Source organism: Lytechinus pictus, chromosome 10, assembly GCF_037042905.1.
Source record: "Lytechinus pictus isolate F3 Inbred chromosome 10, Lp3.0, whole genome shotgun sequence".
In the NCBI taxonomy this organism is placed as follows: domain Eukaryota; kingdom Metazoa; phylum Echinodermata; class Echinoidea; order Temnopleuroida; family Toxopneustidae; genus Lytechinus; species Lytechinus pictus.
The window spans coordinates 29,825,730-29,842,991 of record NC_087254.1 but is presented as its reverse complement, the minus strand read 5'-3'; the positions used below and the strand labels follow the sequence as shown (position 1 = coordinate 29,842,991).

The 17,262-nt window shown below is 35.9% G+C and overlaps 1 protein-coding gene across 1 annotated transcript in view; it reads left to right on the top strand.

The window, feature by feature from the left end:
• Positions 1–11,996, top strand: part of LOC129270461 (E3 ubiquitin-protein ligase SMURF2-like) — a 39,344-nt gene extending 27,348 nt beyond the window's left edge. The window contains exons 6-14 of the mRNA XM_054907841.2: positions 736–1,049; positions 1,681–1,927; positions 3,370–3,517; positions 4,109–4,327; positions 4,811–4,989; positions 5,460–5,597; positions 6,159–6,481; positions 6,896–6,980; positions 7,542–11,996. Coding sequence (XP_054763816.2) covers positions 736–1,049; positions 1,681–1,927; positions 3,370–3,517; positions 4,109–4,327; positions 4,811–4,989; positions 5,460–5,597; positions 6,159–6,481; positions 6,896–6,980; positions 7,542–7,641 — 1,753 coding nt within the window. The 3' untranslated portion in view covers positions 7,642–11,996. The remainder of the gene's footprint in view (positions 1–735; positions 1,050–1,680; positions 1,928–3,369; positions 3,518–4,108; positions 4,328–4,810; positions 4,990–5,459; positions 5,598–6,158; positions 6,482–6,895; positions 6,981–7,541) is intronic.
• The last annotated feature ends 5,266 nt before the right edge of the window (positions 11,997–17,262 follow it).

The window sequence follows — 17,262 nt, the reverse complement described above, 5'->3', positions numbered from 1 at the left end:
ATTACTTTCATCTTTTAAACTAATAGCTATTTTATTAAGAGAAAAATACATTAAAAAATTAGGATTGTTGCAGTTGAGAAAAAGAATGTGAAGATGAAATATAGATTACATACATTGTATGTGGAAGTGGAATGTAAAATATTGCTTGACTTCTTGACTTCATGTTTTGTACTCATACAGTAAGACAGCTTTTGAACTGTCTTTTATATGATTCTCAAAATATCTTTCTTTGTAAGTGTATTTACTTTGTATTTGCAACGTTATGCATGTTGAGCTATTGTTGATTTCATTTTGATAAATCGTGACATAAGGATTGAATTCATCATATGCATTAATAATATGATAATAGCTGGATTTATATAGCAATTTTGCCTGAGGATACAAAGCGCTTTAGCTCGAGCTAACATCACCGGCGCTCAGTGCATGCAAAGAATTAATCATGCCGGGTACCCATCACCTCGCCTGGGTCGAGTGCAGCACAGTGTGGATAAATTTCTTGCTGAAGGAAAAACTCGTCATGGCTAGGATTCGAACCCACGACTCTCTGTTTGAAAAACAAGTGTCAGAACCACTAGACCACGACGTGCCCACATTTTGAGAGATAGAGGGGGGGTCACAGAAGCACCTGATAAGATGCATCCCTTGGTCCTTATAAACAGGTTTGCGTTAATGATGTAGTTTTAGAATATAATGTTTCTTTCTTTGAATTACTTTTTTCACCCCCCACCCACCTAGGCCTGCTTCTGAGTGCAGCCATGCTCCTTCATCACGGACGTCCACCCACGCCAATGGTCACCATCACAACCACCACCACCTCTCATCGTCGTCATCGTCGTCCTCCTCATCTCAACATCATAGAGGAACTGGTCATGGCGATAGAGGAGGGGGCAGTGGGGAGGGTCATGAAGGGGGGCGGTCAGGGGCGTCCAGTCGGCATGGTCGCTCATCGGACGACCACAACAAGTACAGCAGAAGAGCATCCTCAAGGCTCAGAAACTACATGGATCGATCAACATTGCACAGAGTCATCGATCTGCCAGAGGGATATGGTGAGAGACCCCATATTGTCTGATGTGGGATTAAGAACACACAGCTGTTTAAATCTGCTTGCCTAGGAACTGATAAATATCAACATACCCAGTCTGGATCCCACACAGTTCATATTGTTACTCCTATTGAAAGTCACTTTTAATAGGGAACAGTCATGTTTGATTATCAGCTCATTTCGGTTTGTGCCACATGTGTAACATCTAATGCACATGTATCAGCATTCAGCAAACAACCAAGAACCTTTTTTCTCTGATGACTTGCAGTATTATGTGAATCATTTGAAAGATTTTTGTCTAAGTCTTCTTTCGATATTGCAACTGTTATATGAAGTAAGCTATTACACACTTGGTCCCGTTTGTCCAAGGTTTTCTTGTCATAATTTTTTTTATTTTTTTATCATCCATTACAAATGAAGCATTATTTTATAGACTTTTGCTCCTGGTATCAAAATAGAAATTGGAAATATCCCAAATTAATTTAAATCATGACTTAATCCAAATGAATCAAAATCAGAACTGATGTTCATACAACTAATAATTGTAGCTTCTACACTTTTGAAAAATGTCTAAAATACAAAAAATATCTGTTCTCTCTTCAAGATATATTTATGAAATTCCTCTTAATATCTAGAACAACGAACAACGTCACAAGGCCAGGTCTACTTCTTAGACACGAGTACGGGGGACAGTACGTGGCACGACCCTCGACTACCACGTGACCTTCACATCAACGAGGCTGACCTCGGAGGGCTCCCTCCTGGTTGGGAGACGAGACACACGGCTACTGGGAGGGTCTACTATGTAGACCATAATAACAGGACAACGCAGTTCACCGATCCAAGGCTTGATGCTCAGATCATTAATAGGGCTATGTCAAAGTAATTATCATTGTTTGCTTCATTTGTCATTTTAAACATATTTTGGGCATCATAGGTCGATTGTAAGTCCCAGCATCGTTCATAAGCCTTGCAATTGATTGCAGGTCTGCTTCTTGCAATGAAAAGTAACAATTTGCTTTACTTAGTTTGATCTGGCTTGCAAATTTCTGACTGATATTGGCAATCTACCAGTTTCCTTAAAGGGGTACTCTGGGCTGAAAATATTTATATCTAAATAGACTGAAAAGCACAGAGCAAAATGTTGAAAATTCCATCAAAATCTGATCACAAATAATGAAGTTATTGAATTTTACAGTTTACCATTATTTTGTGAAAACAGTCATGGGCAGGTCGTCATGAATATTTATTGGGTGGGCTAATGATGTCACATCCCCTCTTTCCTTTTTCTTATGCTATCACATGAGATCATAATAAGCCTGTTCACGGTTGTAAACTGCGCACGAGCAGAAAAAGGTCATTTGAGATAAGCCATGAAGGTGGCTTTCAAATTCACTGACATAGGCATTTGTGATTTGATGATTATTCATGTATTCCTTTCAAAATATTCATTTTATCACATCCAAGCTGAAGAGTAATTAGAGCATTCATAATCACTGGTATTTGACAGTAGCCTAAACAATAGTCAAATGTGCCAAAAGCAGACAATAAAACAGATTTCCAAACTTTATCCCTGATGTACTATAAATTCTAGTCACCTGGTCTATACAATGCCTTTTGTTCTTGGAATTTGAATACTCTACCGGTAAAGCTTAAGCAACATCTACATTTGAAAATGATAGTGCTTATCTTAATGAAAAATCACAAAGGTCATTTGAGAAAAGTTTATCATGAGCTAACCGTGAACTGGCTTATTGTTTCATTTTTACATACATGTGTGAATGATATGTCTCCCTTATAATGAAATAAGTTGTAGCAATGAATAACTAATGCACTAAATCAGTTGTCAATCCAATTGTTTTAGTTCTTGGAAGAAAAAATTGAATAAATCTAATTTCATATAATAAAATGCAAAAGAACAAGTGGGAATATGACATCATCAGTCCACCTAATGAATATTCATGAAGACATGCCTTGAACTGTTTCATTGGAATAATGCAAATCTTTAAAATGCCATAGCTTTGTTATTCCTTGTCTGATTTTGATCAAATTTTCAGTGTTTTGTTGGTCTGATTTTTCTGTTGAAATCATATTATTTTCAGCCTGGAGCATCTGTTTAAACACCCCTTAATTTGATAAAGTGAAATGAGAAACTATTTCAACTATGGGTTTTCATGAAATGCTCATACAATATCTATTCCTAAGACATTTAAACATGTTTACTGAAAAGATTGCACATAATGAATACTGTCATTATTATAATATCATGATGCTTAATATATTTCCAGTGGTTTTAATGCTTAAAATCCTCTTATTTTACCTAGGCAAAATGGCAATACAGATTCATCACCTGTACCGAAGTACAAGCGAGACCTTGTCCAGAAGATGAAGATATTACATGCAGAGTTAGCTACAGTTCAACCTCAGACTGGACACTGTAGGATAGAGGTCTCAAGAGAAAACATCTTTGAGGTTAGCATTTCATTCTACCCCCAAATACCTTTAAGGTACATTTATTTGCAACTTTTGATTTATGATCAGTTGTTAACTGAAAATGATCTGAAAAGGTTACTTGATATTGCTAACATCTGGAATTGTGGTATCTATGAGTAACTATTTCCAAATATGGAAAAATCTGACCAAATGTTTTATAATTTTCCAATGATTTTATATTTTATGACAATTACTCTCAGTTGTTTCAGTTTCCTTGTTAGCTTTTACAAGTCTCTTTTGTTACCTAAATTGAAATGAATTGTACTCAAGAAGAACAATCTGGATGTCTCTCATTTAAAATCTCTGAGTAGTGAAAATCTGATTTAAAACAATATCCCATGCTCGTTCCTTTTAATGACTCGCATTTAATTCTTGGTAAGAGTGTATTTTCAAATGATTTTTTTCTGTTGTTTTTCTTTATTTTTCTGTTTGGCTTAAAGTTTGTGAGGAGATGTAAAACTATCTATACAATATTCTCCCTTACATCTTTAAGAGTGTCCACACATAACTACAAGACACCTCGACAAAAGCATCATGCCTTCATGTGTGTTTGCTATTTTTCAACCCTAGGAATCCTACCGTCAGATCATGAAGCTGAAGCCGAAGGACCTTAGGAAACGCTTGGCCATCAAGTTCAAGTCAGAGGAGGGTCTGGACTATGGAGGCATCACAAGGGAGTGGCTCTACCTCCTATCACACGAGATGCTCAATCCTTACTATGGTCTCTTCCAGTACTCCAGGGATGATATCTATACATTACAGATCAACCCAGACTCAGGAGTCAATCCAGTAAGGATACCGGTGGTGGTGATGGTGGTGGTGGTGATGATGATGATGGTGATGATCTTGATGATGATCTTGATGATGATGATGATGATGATGATGATGAAAATAGTAGTGTTGATGGTGGTGAGGATGATGGTGATGATGATGATGAAAATAGTAGTGTTGATGATGGTGGTGAGGATGACGGTGATGGTGGTTGTGGAGATGATGAAGATGACAATGATAATATGCTGATGATGATGATGAGGGGGAGAATGAGATGGATGATGATGATGATTGTGATAACCTTAATGATGGTGATGATATTCTGCTGCTGCTGATGATGTTGATAAGAATAAATGTTTATATGAATGAGTGAATATATTCAAGACATTAGTGGTATTGTATTGAGTAATAACACCAATGTTGCATCCAGACAAAATATATTTACCTTACCATAAAGTAATCTTCTCAAGATTAAATCTCTCATCTAATCTCTCAATCCAGGAACATCTATCCTACTTCCATTTTGTTGGACGAGTGATTGGTCTTGCCATCTTTCATGGTCACTACATAGATGGAGGTTTCACCATGCCATTCTACAAGCAGCTTCTAGGAAAGCCAGTCAGTCTTGAGGACATGGAGACAGTAGACCCTGAGGTTTACAGGAGTCTTGTATGGATACTGTAAGTTCCTTGAAGATCTTTATTAGAAGTATCAAATTACAAACACTGGTCCTGACTGTAGGCCTTTCATACATTTGTCAATTGTTGCTTAAGAACATAATTCCATGTACAAATCCAAAAAGAATTTTTTTTTGCAATGATTATCTTTTGCAAATTGGAAAAATTCATTGTGTGTGAATGCAAAATTATCACCGATACAATTCCTGAATAACCTTGGTTGTATAGGGTTAAGTTGAGTTATTCTCAAGAACACAGAGGCCACTGCATTTGTTAGTGAGCTTCTTAGGTAGGCACAATAATTGAAAGCTAGATTGCCCACAAAGAATTGATGCCTGTTTGCATGTACGGAACACTTATTAATGGGTTAGAAATCAAAGAAGCAAGCAATGAGACTTAGCTGTCACTGTATTAGGTGCTTAAAAAAGTTCCTCTTTATCAAGAAACATTTATTTTTTTTTTTTACTAAACAGAGAGAATGATATCACTGGTATACTGGAGAATACGTTTGCAGTGGAACACAACTCATTCGGACAGATGCAGGTCCATGAACTCAAACCCAATGGTATGAATATCCCAGTCACAGAGGAAAACAAGAAGAAATATGTCAAGTAAGTAGAAACAAACAGAAAGAAATCAGTCTTACAAGGTAGTTTACTTACATTGGCATTTCACCTTTTTAGGTATAAAGTGAATCTGGTAATTGCCCTTAGGTCCCTTCTCATCTCTTCTCCACCATGAGCTGTCTCCTTTAGCTGTTTTAGTTTCAATGACAGCATTTCTTTTACTTCATCTTAACCTTGGAATTCTCCCTATTCCTTCCATCATTCTTTATATCATGTGTGGTGATTTCTTTGATTTTCCATCACGGCAGGGTGATTAACCCTCTCCCTTGAGATATGTTACAAAATTCCACATCCTACCCAGTGTGTCTTTGAAAAATGTGGTAAAAATATTGCAGTTACGTAACAAGTCTGATTCTTGATTCTTCACCCATTTTCATGTGCATGGATGTATGTTGATACAAATGAACAGGTGGCATCCTGACTTTGTAATCACAGGCACTGGTGATATCATCTAGATCTTGTATACATCATATTTAGTTAATAATGAGCCTGAAGTTTAGATGATTTCACTTCTGAACTATTTCTGCTTTCATCTTCACCCAACAGACTGTTCGTGCAATGGCGTTTCCTGCGTGGCATCGAACCCCAGTTCCTGGCTCTCCAGAAGGGCTTTCACGAGCTCATCCCACCGCGGCTCCTCAGACCGTTCGACGAGCGTGAGCTGGAACTCCTGATCAACGGCCTGGGCAAGATCGACGTTGAGGACTGGAAGAACAATACCAGGCTGAAGAACTGTTCTCTGGAGACTGCCATTGTCCAATGGTTCTGGCAAGCAGTTGATTCCTTTGATGAGGAGAAGAGAGCAAGACTCTTGCAGTTTGTAACTGGAACATCCAAGGTGCCTTTAGAAGGGTTCAAGGCACTTCAAGGTAAGTACCATCAAGGAATCATTTTTCCTGTTTAATTACTTTGATTACTTCTATTATTTCATCGTAAAGAGGTTAATTATGTAAAATCTTCTTGGTTTTTCTCTTATTTTTCTAATTTTTATGATTTCATTATATAGAAGTTTATGTAATATCATCTGGTGAAGATGTTTGAAAGTGTAAGAGTGTTGGGCAGGTGACATTCTGCAGAATATTGTCTTCTCTACTTGATAGACATTGATTCAATTCAACATAATTTTTTCATTTTGTTAACATTTTGTTGAAATGACAATACAATCAGAAGAAAAGACATCCAATAAAGATAGAGGAGACAACAAAAGAAGCATAAAATCTTTCTTAAGAGCTTTAGTTCAGTCAAAGTAATTTGCCTTTCTTTTATAATTCTTGTTTCATCAGGTTCTACTGGTGCATTGAGCCCACGTCTGTTCACCATTCATCAAATAGATGCTAGCACAGACCTTTTACCCAAGGCCCACACATGGTATGTACCTACTGCTACTTCAAGGGGAAGTTTGGCCTAGTATCACTAAACTTGTGATCAATAACAATACTACAAATTCATGACAAAATATGACAAACCAATCAGATTCCATAATTCTTTGAGTTTATGATGGTTTTTTTTAATATTACAGTTGATAATTTAATTTGTGAAATAGTTTATTGGTTAAAGTTACAATGTTAAGCATCAATATGCTCCCCCTTGTCTTGTTAGGCAAAATGAAACATCTGAGGTTATGCTTGCCAAATATATGAATATTATTTTGTACAGTTTGGTGAGTTTGAGGTCCTGCTTTCGTTGTATGAGTCTGATTAAACATGGATATTTTTAATCCATATAGCCATAATAATAATGGTGATGATAGTCATATCATGATGAATATGAAAAGATGATGTAGATGTATGTAATAATGATAATGATTGGTCAACAGTTCTTAATTCTAATAGCAGTATTAAAGATGATGATCATGTGAATCACTCAATTATCAAATTTATTATTCCACATGAAGAATGTAATTCTCCATTAACTTTTTTATCTTTTCAGCTTCAACCGTCTTGACATCCCACCATATGAAAACTACTCCAAGTTCCTTGACAAACTGACGTGTGCTATAGAGGAGACGTGTGGTTTTACTGGCGAATGAGAACAGACATTTCTAATGCAATTGCTTTTGTATTATTTGCACCATCTTTACTGATTGTGGTTTCTTGTTTTGGCTGAGAGTGTAAGACCATGCTCTTGGTATGGCTAAGAACTGGAAAGTTAGGAGTTGGAATGCAATTATCGATGATCATGCAACAAAGAAGAGCCTTGAGGATATCCTTCAAAGATTCTTTGACCTGTTTGGCAAAATCATGGCAATGCAGCATCTGTCATTTGTTGCAATTTAGTGATTGTTGTGAAAAAATGCGTGGAATTAGAATGAAGTTATCTACGATCAAGCTACAAGAAGAGCCTAGAGGATTTCCTTCAAAGCTTTTCAACCAGATGTGCAAAACCATGTCACCTGCTGTTACATATTGAATTTGTTGCAAGAAATGTTTGAAGTTAAAATGTGGTTAAGTTATGATCAGGCAACAAAGAAGAGCCTAGAGGATATTCCTCAAAGACTGTGAAATCATGGCACCATTTGTTGCATCTGAAGATTCCAGGAAATATGGGGAGTAGGAATGTGATGACCAAGCAATGAAGAACTGCCTCTGAGATTTACATCAAAGAATCTGTAATCTGATGTCTCAAAGCGTAACACCGTCTAAGATGGTGCAATATCTATGTAGCAAGACACAACTAGGACACCAAGAGGCTATATATTCATATTTTGTGATACATTATCACCACATGTACCACCCAAAGCTTTTTGTTTATGTTTCTTGTTGTTCAGCACTCACTTGCTTTCTTGAAAGACATCGGAAAAACAGTAGAGGCAACACTCATAGAACAAAGAGAGAGATGGAATAGGAGAAGATCAATTATAGATCCAGTTACCTCCCGTAAGATACATGTATCTTAGTATTGTAATGCTTATATTAACCAAGCAGTATTTTCAGACAGGTGCCCCATGTTCTGTAGCATTTGTTAGAGAGAAACTTTACACTAGTCATGAAAAAAAAAAGGTTTTCATCATGTTTTTACTGTAAAATTTGATTTGAAATAACATGTTGGTAGTGTTATGTTTACAGAATAGAGATGGAAGCTTTGAATGAAAGAAGTGATGAATACAAATTTGATATGATGACTGGTAGTGTTCAATCTGGTTTGAGTGTTTTTTTTAAGTCACTATTTGCTTGTTTAGTACAATTTCACTTCAAATCAACATCCTTATTCCTTTAACCCCCCCTACCAAAAAAAAAGGACCCATGATTGATCATATTTAACCTGTAGCCCTGTAATCTTTACCTTGGTAAGGCCTACCAGATCGTGTATTCCTGCCAGTATATTTTCTTTTTTCATCGTAACTCTCTTTCAATGTATAACTTGGTGAGAAAAGATAACACCTACAACTTCATCATTTTAAAAGGGCATTACATATATATTCTCCTAATTGCACCATGTATTTGAAAGAACAAGTATATATAAAGGGCTCCTTGGCTAGCAGAATGTTGTGAGTGTTGTGGGGGAAAATTTTTAAGGATTTGTTTTCTTATTTGAAATGGTGCAAGGTTTGTTTTGAGTGGTTGAAAGAAAAAGTTGGTTGTTTTCATTGTGTACCATGATACATTTGCCTTATATATTGAGCTGCGGTTAGTCGGGATGCATTTGACACCGTTCTCACTACTGTCCTAAAACTAGTTTAGTGGAAACTAGTTGAACGCGTAATGAGAACGGTCGAAGCGATCCTCCAAACCAGTTCGGAAAACCACCTCGCTGTGTAGTTTTCAAGATCGCTTTGCCTCGTTAAACTGGTTTTAGCGTGAGGACTTAACTGTTCTTCTGGAAGCGATCTTCACACATTTTGAGTGCGCTACTTCACACACTGTGTGTAGAATGTCTACGCTGCGGTTTTGAATATTGCACAAAAGATGTCATCCCCACTGAGCGCGTTCCCATAGCAACAAGACCACTTTATGTGAAGTGGGTTTGAAAACCACTTTCGGCTGATCAAATGGGAACGCTAGCAAAGCGATTGTCCAAACTAGTTTCTTGAATCGGTTTCCAATAAATCTAGTTTTAGGAAGTATAATGAGAACGGTGTCTGTGAGTTACTGAAATGTTTTATTCCTGTGCTAAGTTTGATATTAATTGTATTCTTGCTATGGCCTGATAATGCAGGGCATGGTGATGATTGGGTTAAAGTGTTTTACTTCCTGTTTGGAATTATTCTGAAAAGGGTGGAGCTTCTCTCTTCATGCAATGTCAAATTTTTATCATTTTAATTGTTTATTTTGTAGTTAGTGCCTTCTGAAAAGAAATATAACACAGGGACTGATGTAATCTCTTATTAAAGCCCTGTCATAAATTTGAATGGTATTATGCAGAGCGAGCTGAAACAAACAAAAAATTTAAGCATTTTAGGAATACCAGTTGACTTTCCATCAGTAGCTGGCCATGTTTTGAAGTTGCTTGCCAATTTGCCTTGGTCTGTAACAAAGAGGTTAGCTATTAATCGTACGCTTGATTTTCATGATTAATTGTACATTGTAGTCAATGCAATCAATCATTAAAAAAAAATCTCTAAAATCATTGCTAAGCTTTCAATGCGGTTAGAATGCCATACAAATCATTGGAATGTAGCAAGAGTGCAGGAAAAACAAGTTATACATTTTTCCTCCTCAAATTAAACTTGGGGGTGTTTCACAAAGATTGTGACTTTTATTCATGCTTAGATGCCAACGCGCAAATAATATGTAATCTGCTACCTGATTGATTGATACGCATTAGCGTGTCTTTTTAGCTTGATTTGACCAATGTGGTGATGCCTTTTATACCACATTGAACTTGGAATTTCAGAGCAATTCTTAGTCACCCTTTAATCTTTGTGGAAACATCCCAGGCCGCAAATGTGTTTTAGCATGAGGGCAATTCCATGAAGTATGACCATTGGACCCCCTATATGCGTGAGACCTTTCTAAAATGGTTACTCTCTGCTTTTTGCTTCAAATTAAAACGAGTAATGCTCTCACATCATCATGGCTAGAGTACGGTTGTTCATGATGTGAAGTCAAAATGGAGAAAGATTGGGGCAGACATTTTAAAATGTTGATTGTTTGATGGAATTGACCAATGAGGAAGAATTCAAACCAACCTCAATAATGAGATTATAAGAAAGTTTGGAATTCTCTAAGAATGTAAATCAAAATGTTTGAAATGTTCTTTAAATGCATTCAAGTAGCATTTGTTCCAACTCCAGTATGAAGCAAGTTTGTACTCAAATTATTTTGGGTGACTTCATAGTGGTCTTAACGCTTTTCATGAGCAAATGCAGGATTTTTTTTTGTAAAACAAGCAAAAAGGAAGACAAGAAGAAGGAGAAATAAAGTTTGTAGAATGATTTGTGTTTAATAGAAGCATGATATTGGCGATTTAGTTATTGATGGCATGTTTTTAAGAAAGCTTGGAACTATCAGTGGGTTGTGTAAAGCAAATGTTGTTTTGTTTTGTTTTATACAGGTGCATTCTAAATGATGATCAAAGCAGTATTGAACATACATATGTTATTTTGCTGAATTCAAACAGAAGTTTTATTTTTATGCTTTGTTGGCAGATACTTGTACAAATTTGAAGTTTCTCATTAGTTGGTATAAATTTCTTGTTGCTTATACAGATATTTTGATCCAATCATTTTGATCATTTCCTCTTATATGTATTTCAGGGGATTTTCCTCTTGTGGTTCTTTCCTGTTTTCCAGTCTTGTTTAATCCTTTCTTTTAATCTGTATGTTATTTATTCATTTTACTAGGGCTGTACAATATAACCTATTTGCATAGAAGATTATCACCAGCTGTGATATTATGATAAGGTGATACATTACGACAAGGTGATACATTACCAATGAATACTAGTAAAACCCTTCACATTTAACTTTTCTCTGTAGCTGTTTCTATTTGCTAACATATAACCCAGGTGCAATAGACAGGGAAAGTATTTGTAAGGGTTGACACTGTTATGACCTTTTGAAAGGTGAACCCAGGTTATAGGATTATGGTGATGGAATGATATCTGGGGTGGTATTCTGGAACACTGTCATAACTGTTTTCATAAATTTTGTCATTTCTTTCCGAGATGTGACGCCGCTATGATTGTCACAAATCGGTATTCTGAACATTGTCTTTTCCCTGTCATATCTCTCTGAGTTCCCGCCCAAGCAAACCAATCAAAATCATCGTTAGATCCCAGTGGGAGCCCTTCTAGCCAATAGGAAGGCCCCGTGGCAGATAGGGCATATCTCCAATACAGTTGCTGGCATCGCGCAACTAAGCGTATATTGATACACTTAATTACAAAGAGAGACAGGGAGCTGTGAAGGATTTTAGAAGAGAAATAGAAAAAGAAGGAAAACATTAATTCGTAGGCCCTAATTGTAGCATGAAAAAATAATTTTGAAAATTGTCATGGATGATGAGTGAAACTAATACTACAATCTAATCTAAATAATATCATTATATGCTTGACATTCAGTCGGCAGGGTATCAGGTTATTTGGTACAAAAAGATATGACAAAATTTATGACTGCTACCCCCCGTCATAACTTTTGTCATATCTTTTGCTTGTATAAAAGGATTACGCGCATTTAAAGCCGTGTATTTTCGGTGCGCGCTAAAGAGAAGAGACAAACTTTGTGACAAACGTTATGACATCCACCAGAATACCGATTTTGTCATATCTCTGAGAAAAGATAAAATATGGAGAAAAGATAAAATATGGAGAAAAGACAATGTTCAGAATACTGCCTCTTGATTTCAAAGTGATTTGGAGCAGTTTGAAACAGGTTCGTTGTCTGCAATGCACAAGACCACTCACTGAAAACAAAAAAACAATATTGTGAGTGGTGATATATGATATGTTTGATGTGACAATATCATATCATGCAGCCCTATTTTGTACTTCTCACATGAAAAGGAAAACATTGATCTTTGTTCAGTTATTTTCATTGTGCTATTGGTATGTGCGCTCAGAGGCTGTTTCAGCATTGAACCTTATCCATTTGTGATTGCGATATAAATTACATTTTACCTCAGAATTTTATCATACTTTTATTGATATCACTCCATCAATTCGCAGTTCTGTTTTGAAGGTTCGTGCAACAAAGCATGCCTATTTTTTGTCAATGATTTTCTCATATATGCATGCCACCTACACCCCACTAAAATACTCCTATTGCTCTGGTATGAAACTGTTTTTAAATTTATTGATTGAATTTTGAATGTTAAGCACCAACATGTTATAATGAAGTTTTTCTGCGTTTCTCATAATATATGACTCTATTTCAGATAATTTCATTTAGATTGTGGCTAATAGAGTGATTTTCACTCAGTTAAAATTTACAGGGAAGGTGTAAATCAGTATTGATACATCAACATAAGCTAGTGCCACAAAAATGAATGGGGAACCAGTTTGGCTTGAGGTATTCTACTTCTGGAAATCATGTGTAAACTTTACAAACATCATCATGATGAGTATCGTCATTCTGAACCCATCTCAACGGTGTTGGAGCTTCGGTTCAAAAGCCCTTTAAATGCTCTCTAGACCAATACTGTGCTTGAAATTACCCGATGCTATACTTTGCTCTCCCATAGATGACCATCAGGGGAGCATTTCATCATTATTTGCAATCTAACAAGTTGTAAGTCAACTTCAAAAAATGGAAATGAAAAACCATTTTTAGTGTTTGAAATGAAATCAGAAATAGAAGTATTTTGAAGTCTTTTTGCCCAATTGATTGTGAGCCCGGCAGCCACTGTGCAGTGCCAGATCGACATAGCTTTCTCCCCTGAATCGTCGAATGCTAACCAGGATAGCAGCAACTCCCATTTTTTAATGTCTTTTGGTCTGACACGGCCAGGGTTTGAACTCCTGGTTGTGAGATGGACGCTCTACAAACTGAGTCAACACGCTGGTACAAATGCCAGATCAAACAGGACTTGTTAGATAAATGTCTGACACAAAGTCTTTTCATGTAATGCTCCCTTGTTCTAATAGTCCACTATACAATGCTATGCAGCAGTTACAAGGAAAGGGAATTCTTTGAAAGCATGTTTTCCTGGTGTTACCATGTTCAGAGTGGTGGAGGAAAGTTATATTCCACACAAGTATACATACAATCGAGGAAGCATTTTGTCCTGCTGTTATTAGAATACACCCCAAAATACCCTTAAACAGGGCAAAATCAAATAATGCAAACAGAAATGAAAAGGATCAAACGGTGTGAAAAGTCGCTTTCAAATGATAAACCACGCTACCGTCACCAAAATGATACAAGTGCGCACAAATTCTTTCTGTCAGCATTGTAGTTTTCTTAACTTCTAGACAGCCAAATTTGTTGCCTTTTGTTCCTCTCATTTTCTGTTGTCTTTGTCTAGTTTTAATATTCATTTCTAGCCTTTATATTCATGATTATAACATGTTTTGTGCCACAAACATTTGAATTCAACAAATGTGCTAGATTGTGCCACAAACAATTGAATTAGTTTCTACAAAGTTAAACAAGACCCACAGTTATATTTGAACAATACAAAGAAAATGAGGATTTTAACCCAAAAGATATGGATAGAATGACTGCAGTGGCTTCTCTGCATGTATTCCTGGTGGGCGTTTCATAAAGCTAAGAGGACAATGAATTGCATGGACTAAGCTGATCATTCTAAGGTGATGAATTATTGTTTTAGTGGCCCAAACGTGGAGTAGTGTGTGTGCAGCGCTTTGAAATAACCGAAAGGAAAAGGCGCTATATCAAATGACTGGACTGGATCATTTTGCACAAGAAAGGGTTTATAGTCATGTGTAAAGTCATTTGTGACTTATGAACGGCTTTATGAAACACCCACCAGCTTTCTTTCGATTCCTTGTCCTTTGAAATATAACTAGTCTTCAATGAAGCTATTAATGAACATGTAGCTTCATGGCTGCTGTACACGTAGGTCATATTAAGACCATAAGACGTAATAAAGTTGTGCATGTATTGGTTTCTTTTCATCATACATTTATTATCAAACACTATCCACTTATTGAAAATAAGAAATTTCCTGTAAGTAAATTTCTATTAATTATTTTTTATGAAAATGTATGAATAGTTTATCACCATTTTGTATTTGCATTTGTATTTATATTTGTAATATGTTTGAATGTTTCCTTAATTTATTCACTTGTTTATACATATAAATACCACACAAATATATATTAATACAAATATGTTTATACTCTTGTTAGATAATCCTCGACAGAATGTCCATGGGTATGGTCAGAATGAATGTGTTTATAGCTTTTTATGCTGTATCTATCTGTGGTTTAGTCATACATGTATGAAATGATTTTTGTATCACTCATAAGCATTATTGTACAGACTTTGGACTACTTTGAATGTAGACTTCACCATAGACAGGGTTATATTTCTTTTTGTTTTCACTGTAATTAAACCAATCATCAAAATATATTCAATTTCTTTTATTTATGTGTAAAATTTGTATTGTTTGTACATTTGAGTAGCCACAAGAATATGCTTGAATTGTACTTTTTATTTTCTTGCTTTTTTTTTCTCATGTTGAAGGACACAAGCGTATATCATGTAGTCTGAAATAAATATTCATGAATGATAATTTGAAATAAAGTTGTGCGGCTGTGTTTTTTTTGTTTGAAAACAAAAGTTATTGATAGTAATCAAATTTTAATGATGGCAACTATCGTGATGATACTAGGGAATTTTCAAAAACCCAACATAAGGAAAGAGGTTATACTAGTAAGAGTTTATCTAAATTCAAAGGTTCATGTTTTATGTAGTGATTATTTCAAGAGGTTTTGATGTATAAAAAAAGGACAGCAATGGCAGTCTGCATATAAAGGAAGCTTTAGGAACTCTATTCTGCCCGTTTCTTTTAAACATCACAGGTGGGTTGTGTAGAAGATGCATATGAAGGATCGTGCAAGTTGTGTATGAATCTTGCCTTCTGTACACTTTTATAAATTAGCTCTATCTTTGCTGACTACGAAGATGATACAGCCCTGGTCAATTGTGCTGGAGATTACAAACAAAAGGAATTTCAGACTGAATATCTGCGGATCGACAGAGCTCTTAAATTTCTGTCATTTGTTGTTGTGGTGGTGGTGATGATGATGATAGCAATAAGGACAGTGTTTATGATAGTGGTGATAATCATTTGCTTTGTAATTTACATTCTATAGATTAGCGTTTTGTGACAACACACACAAATACCAGTCAAAGAAATTAGCACCATTGGGATATCTTTCAAGAGCAGAAAATTCATTTAATATCAATACAACATCAAGTTTGAAATGGCAGGTGGTATTACAAGCTACCTGATGTAGGTTAAGAAGTTCAAAATCTATCACTTCAGTATTAAAGTTATCTGGGAGTTCTTGCTCCACGATGTACAACAGATACAAGAACATATATTGTCAATGCCCTTCAAGACAATGACCAACTAAGTAGTCTTTGTCTAAGCTTGGTGAATCAAAACAGCAGTTTTGTCCTGGACAATCGACATATTGCAATGTTTTTTCAGCTCTGAAACTTAAGACGAAGCTGTTCCGTTTCACCAATTTTAGACGACCTCTCAGCTGTGCTTTGTCATTTGACTGGCACTTCGTATATATTTATACCTCAATCACATTTGCTTTACGGCGGCTGTACGACGAGTCAAAAACAGCCATTTTAAACATTTTTTGTAATAGCTACATACAAGTGGTTTGAATAAAATGGCTGTTTTCGACACGCCATAAAGCAAATGTAACTGAGGTATAACTGCTCTTGAATCTGTTTGCCTCTTGGTCAAACCAATAATGACCATTTGGTGGAATCATGTTTCATCTATAACCAGTTGGTCAAGGAACCATTGCACCTTCGTTGTCACCTCGCCTGTTCCATTTTACCGATATCCTCATTTTATCTAAAACCCCCTAATCCGCTTTCTGAACAGTTTAATTTAAAGTATGGTCTATAGTCGTGGTTTTTACTCTGGGGAGCCAAATGTTCCACACATCTTAACAGTAGAGGTTCAAATTCATCAGCATATTTGGCACTTAAACAATAAGTGTATAAAGTAATGATTAATGATTTTCTTTTCTTCACCACTGAATCATGAAAAAAGAGCACTGTATACTTAAAGGCGACCGCACACCTTACGATTGGTCTGCGACCCGATTTCAGATTAAAATGTTGTAGAATTTAATGCTAATATTGAGACTTGGAATATCTTACTGTGTAATGTTCGAAATCATCGAACGAATACCTATGTTCATATCTGTGACTATGATATCATCCTTCTTAGAATAAAACCAATTTAAATCTAGTCGTAATGACGTCATAGCAGTCGTACGATTGGCTACGATTTGAAACTAATTTGGCCTTTACTCCAAAATAAAGGCTTGCAATTTTTTCAAAATGGTTATATTAGTATTCTTTCAATAAATTTTAACCTTAAATAAAATGATCTGTTCCATTCACATGTTAAAAAAATGAGCAAAGTTCGATTTGTTCCAAAATCGGATCGCGAACAGTCGTAAGGTGTGCGGTGGCCTTAACACATACAGTGTAAACTAAGTTGTTTCACATTTTGTTTTGAGTGTCCAACAATTAAAGCACAGGCTCAGACCA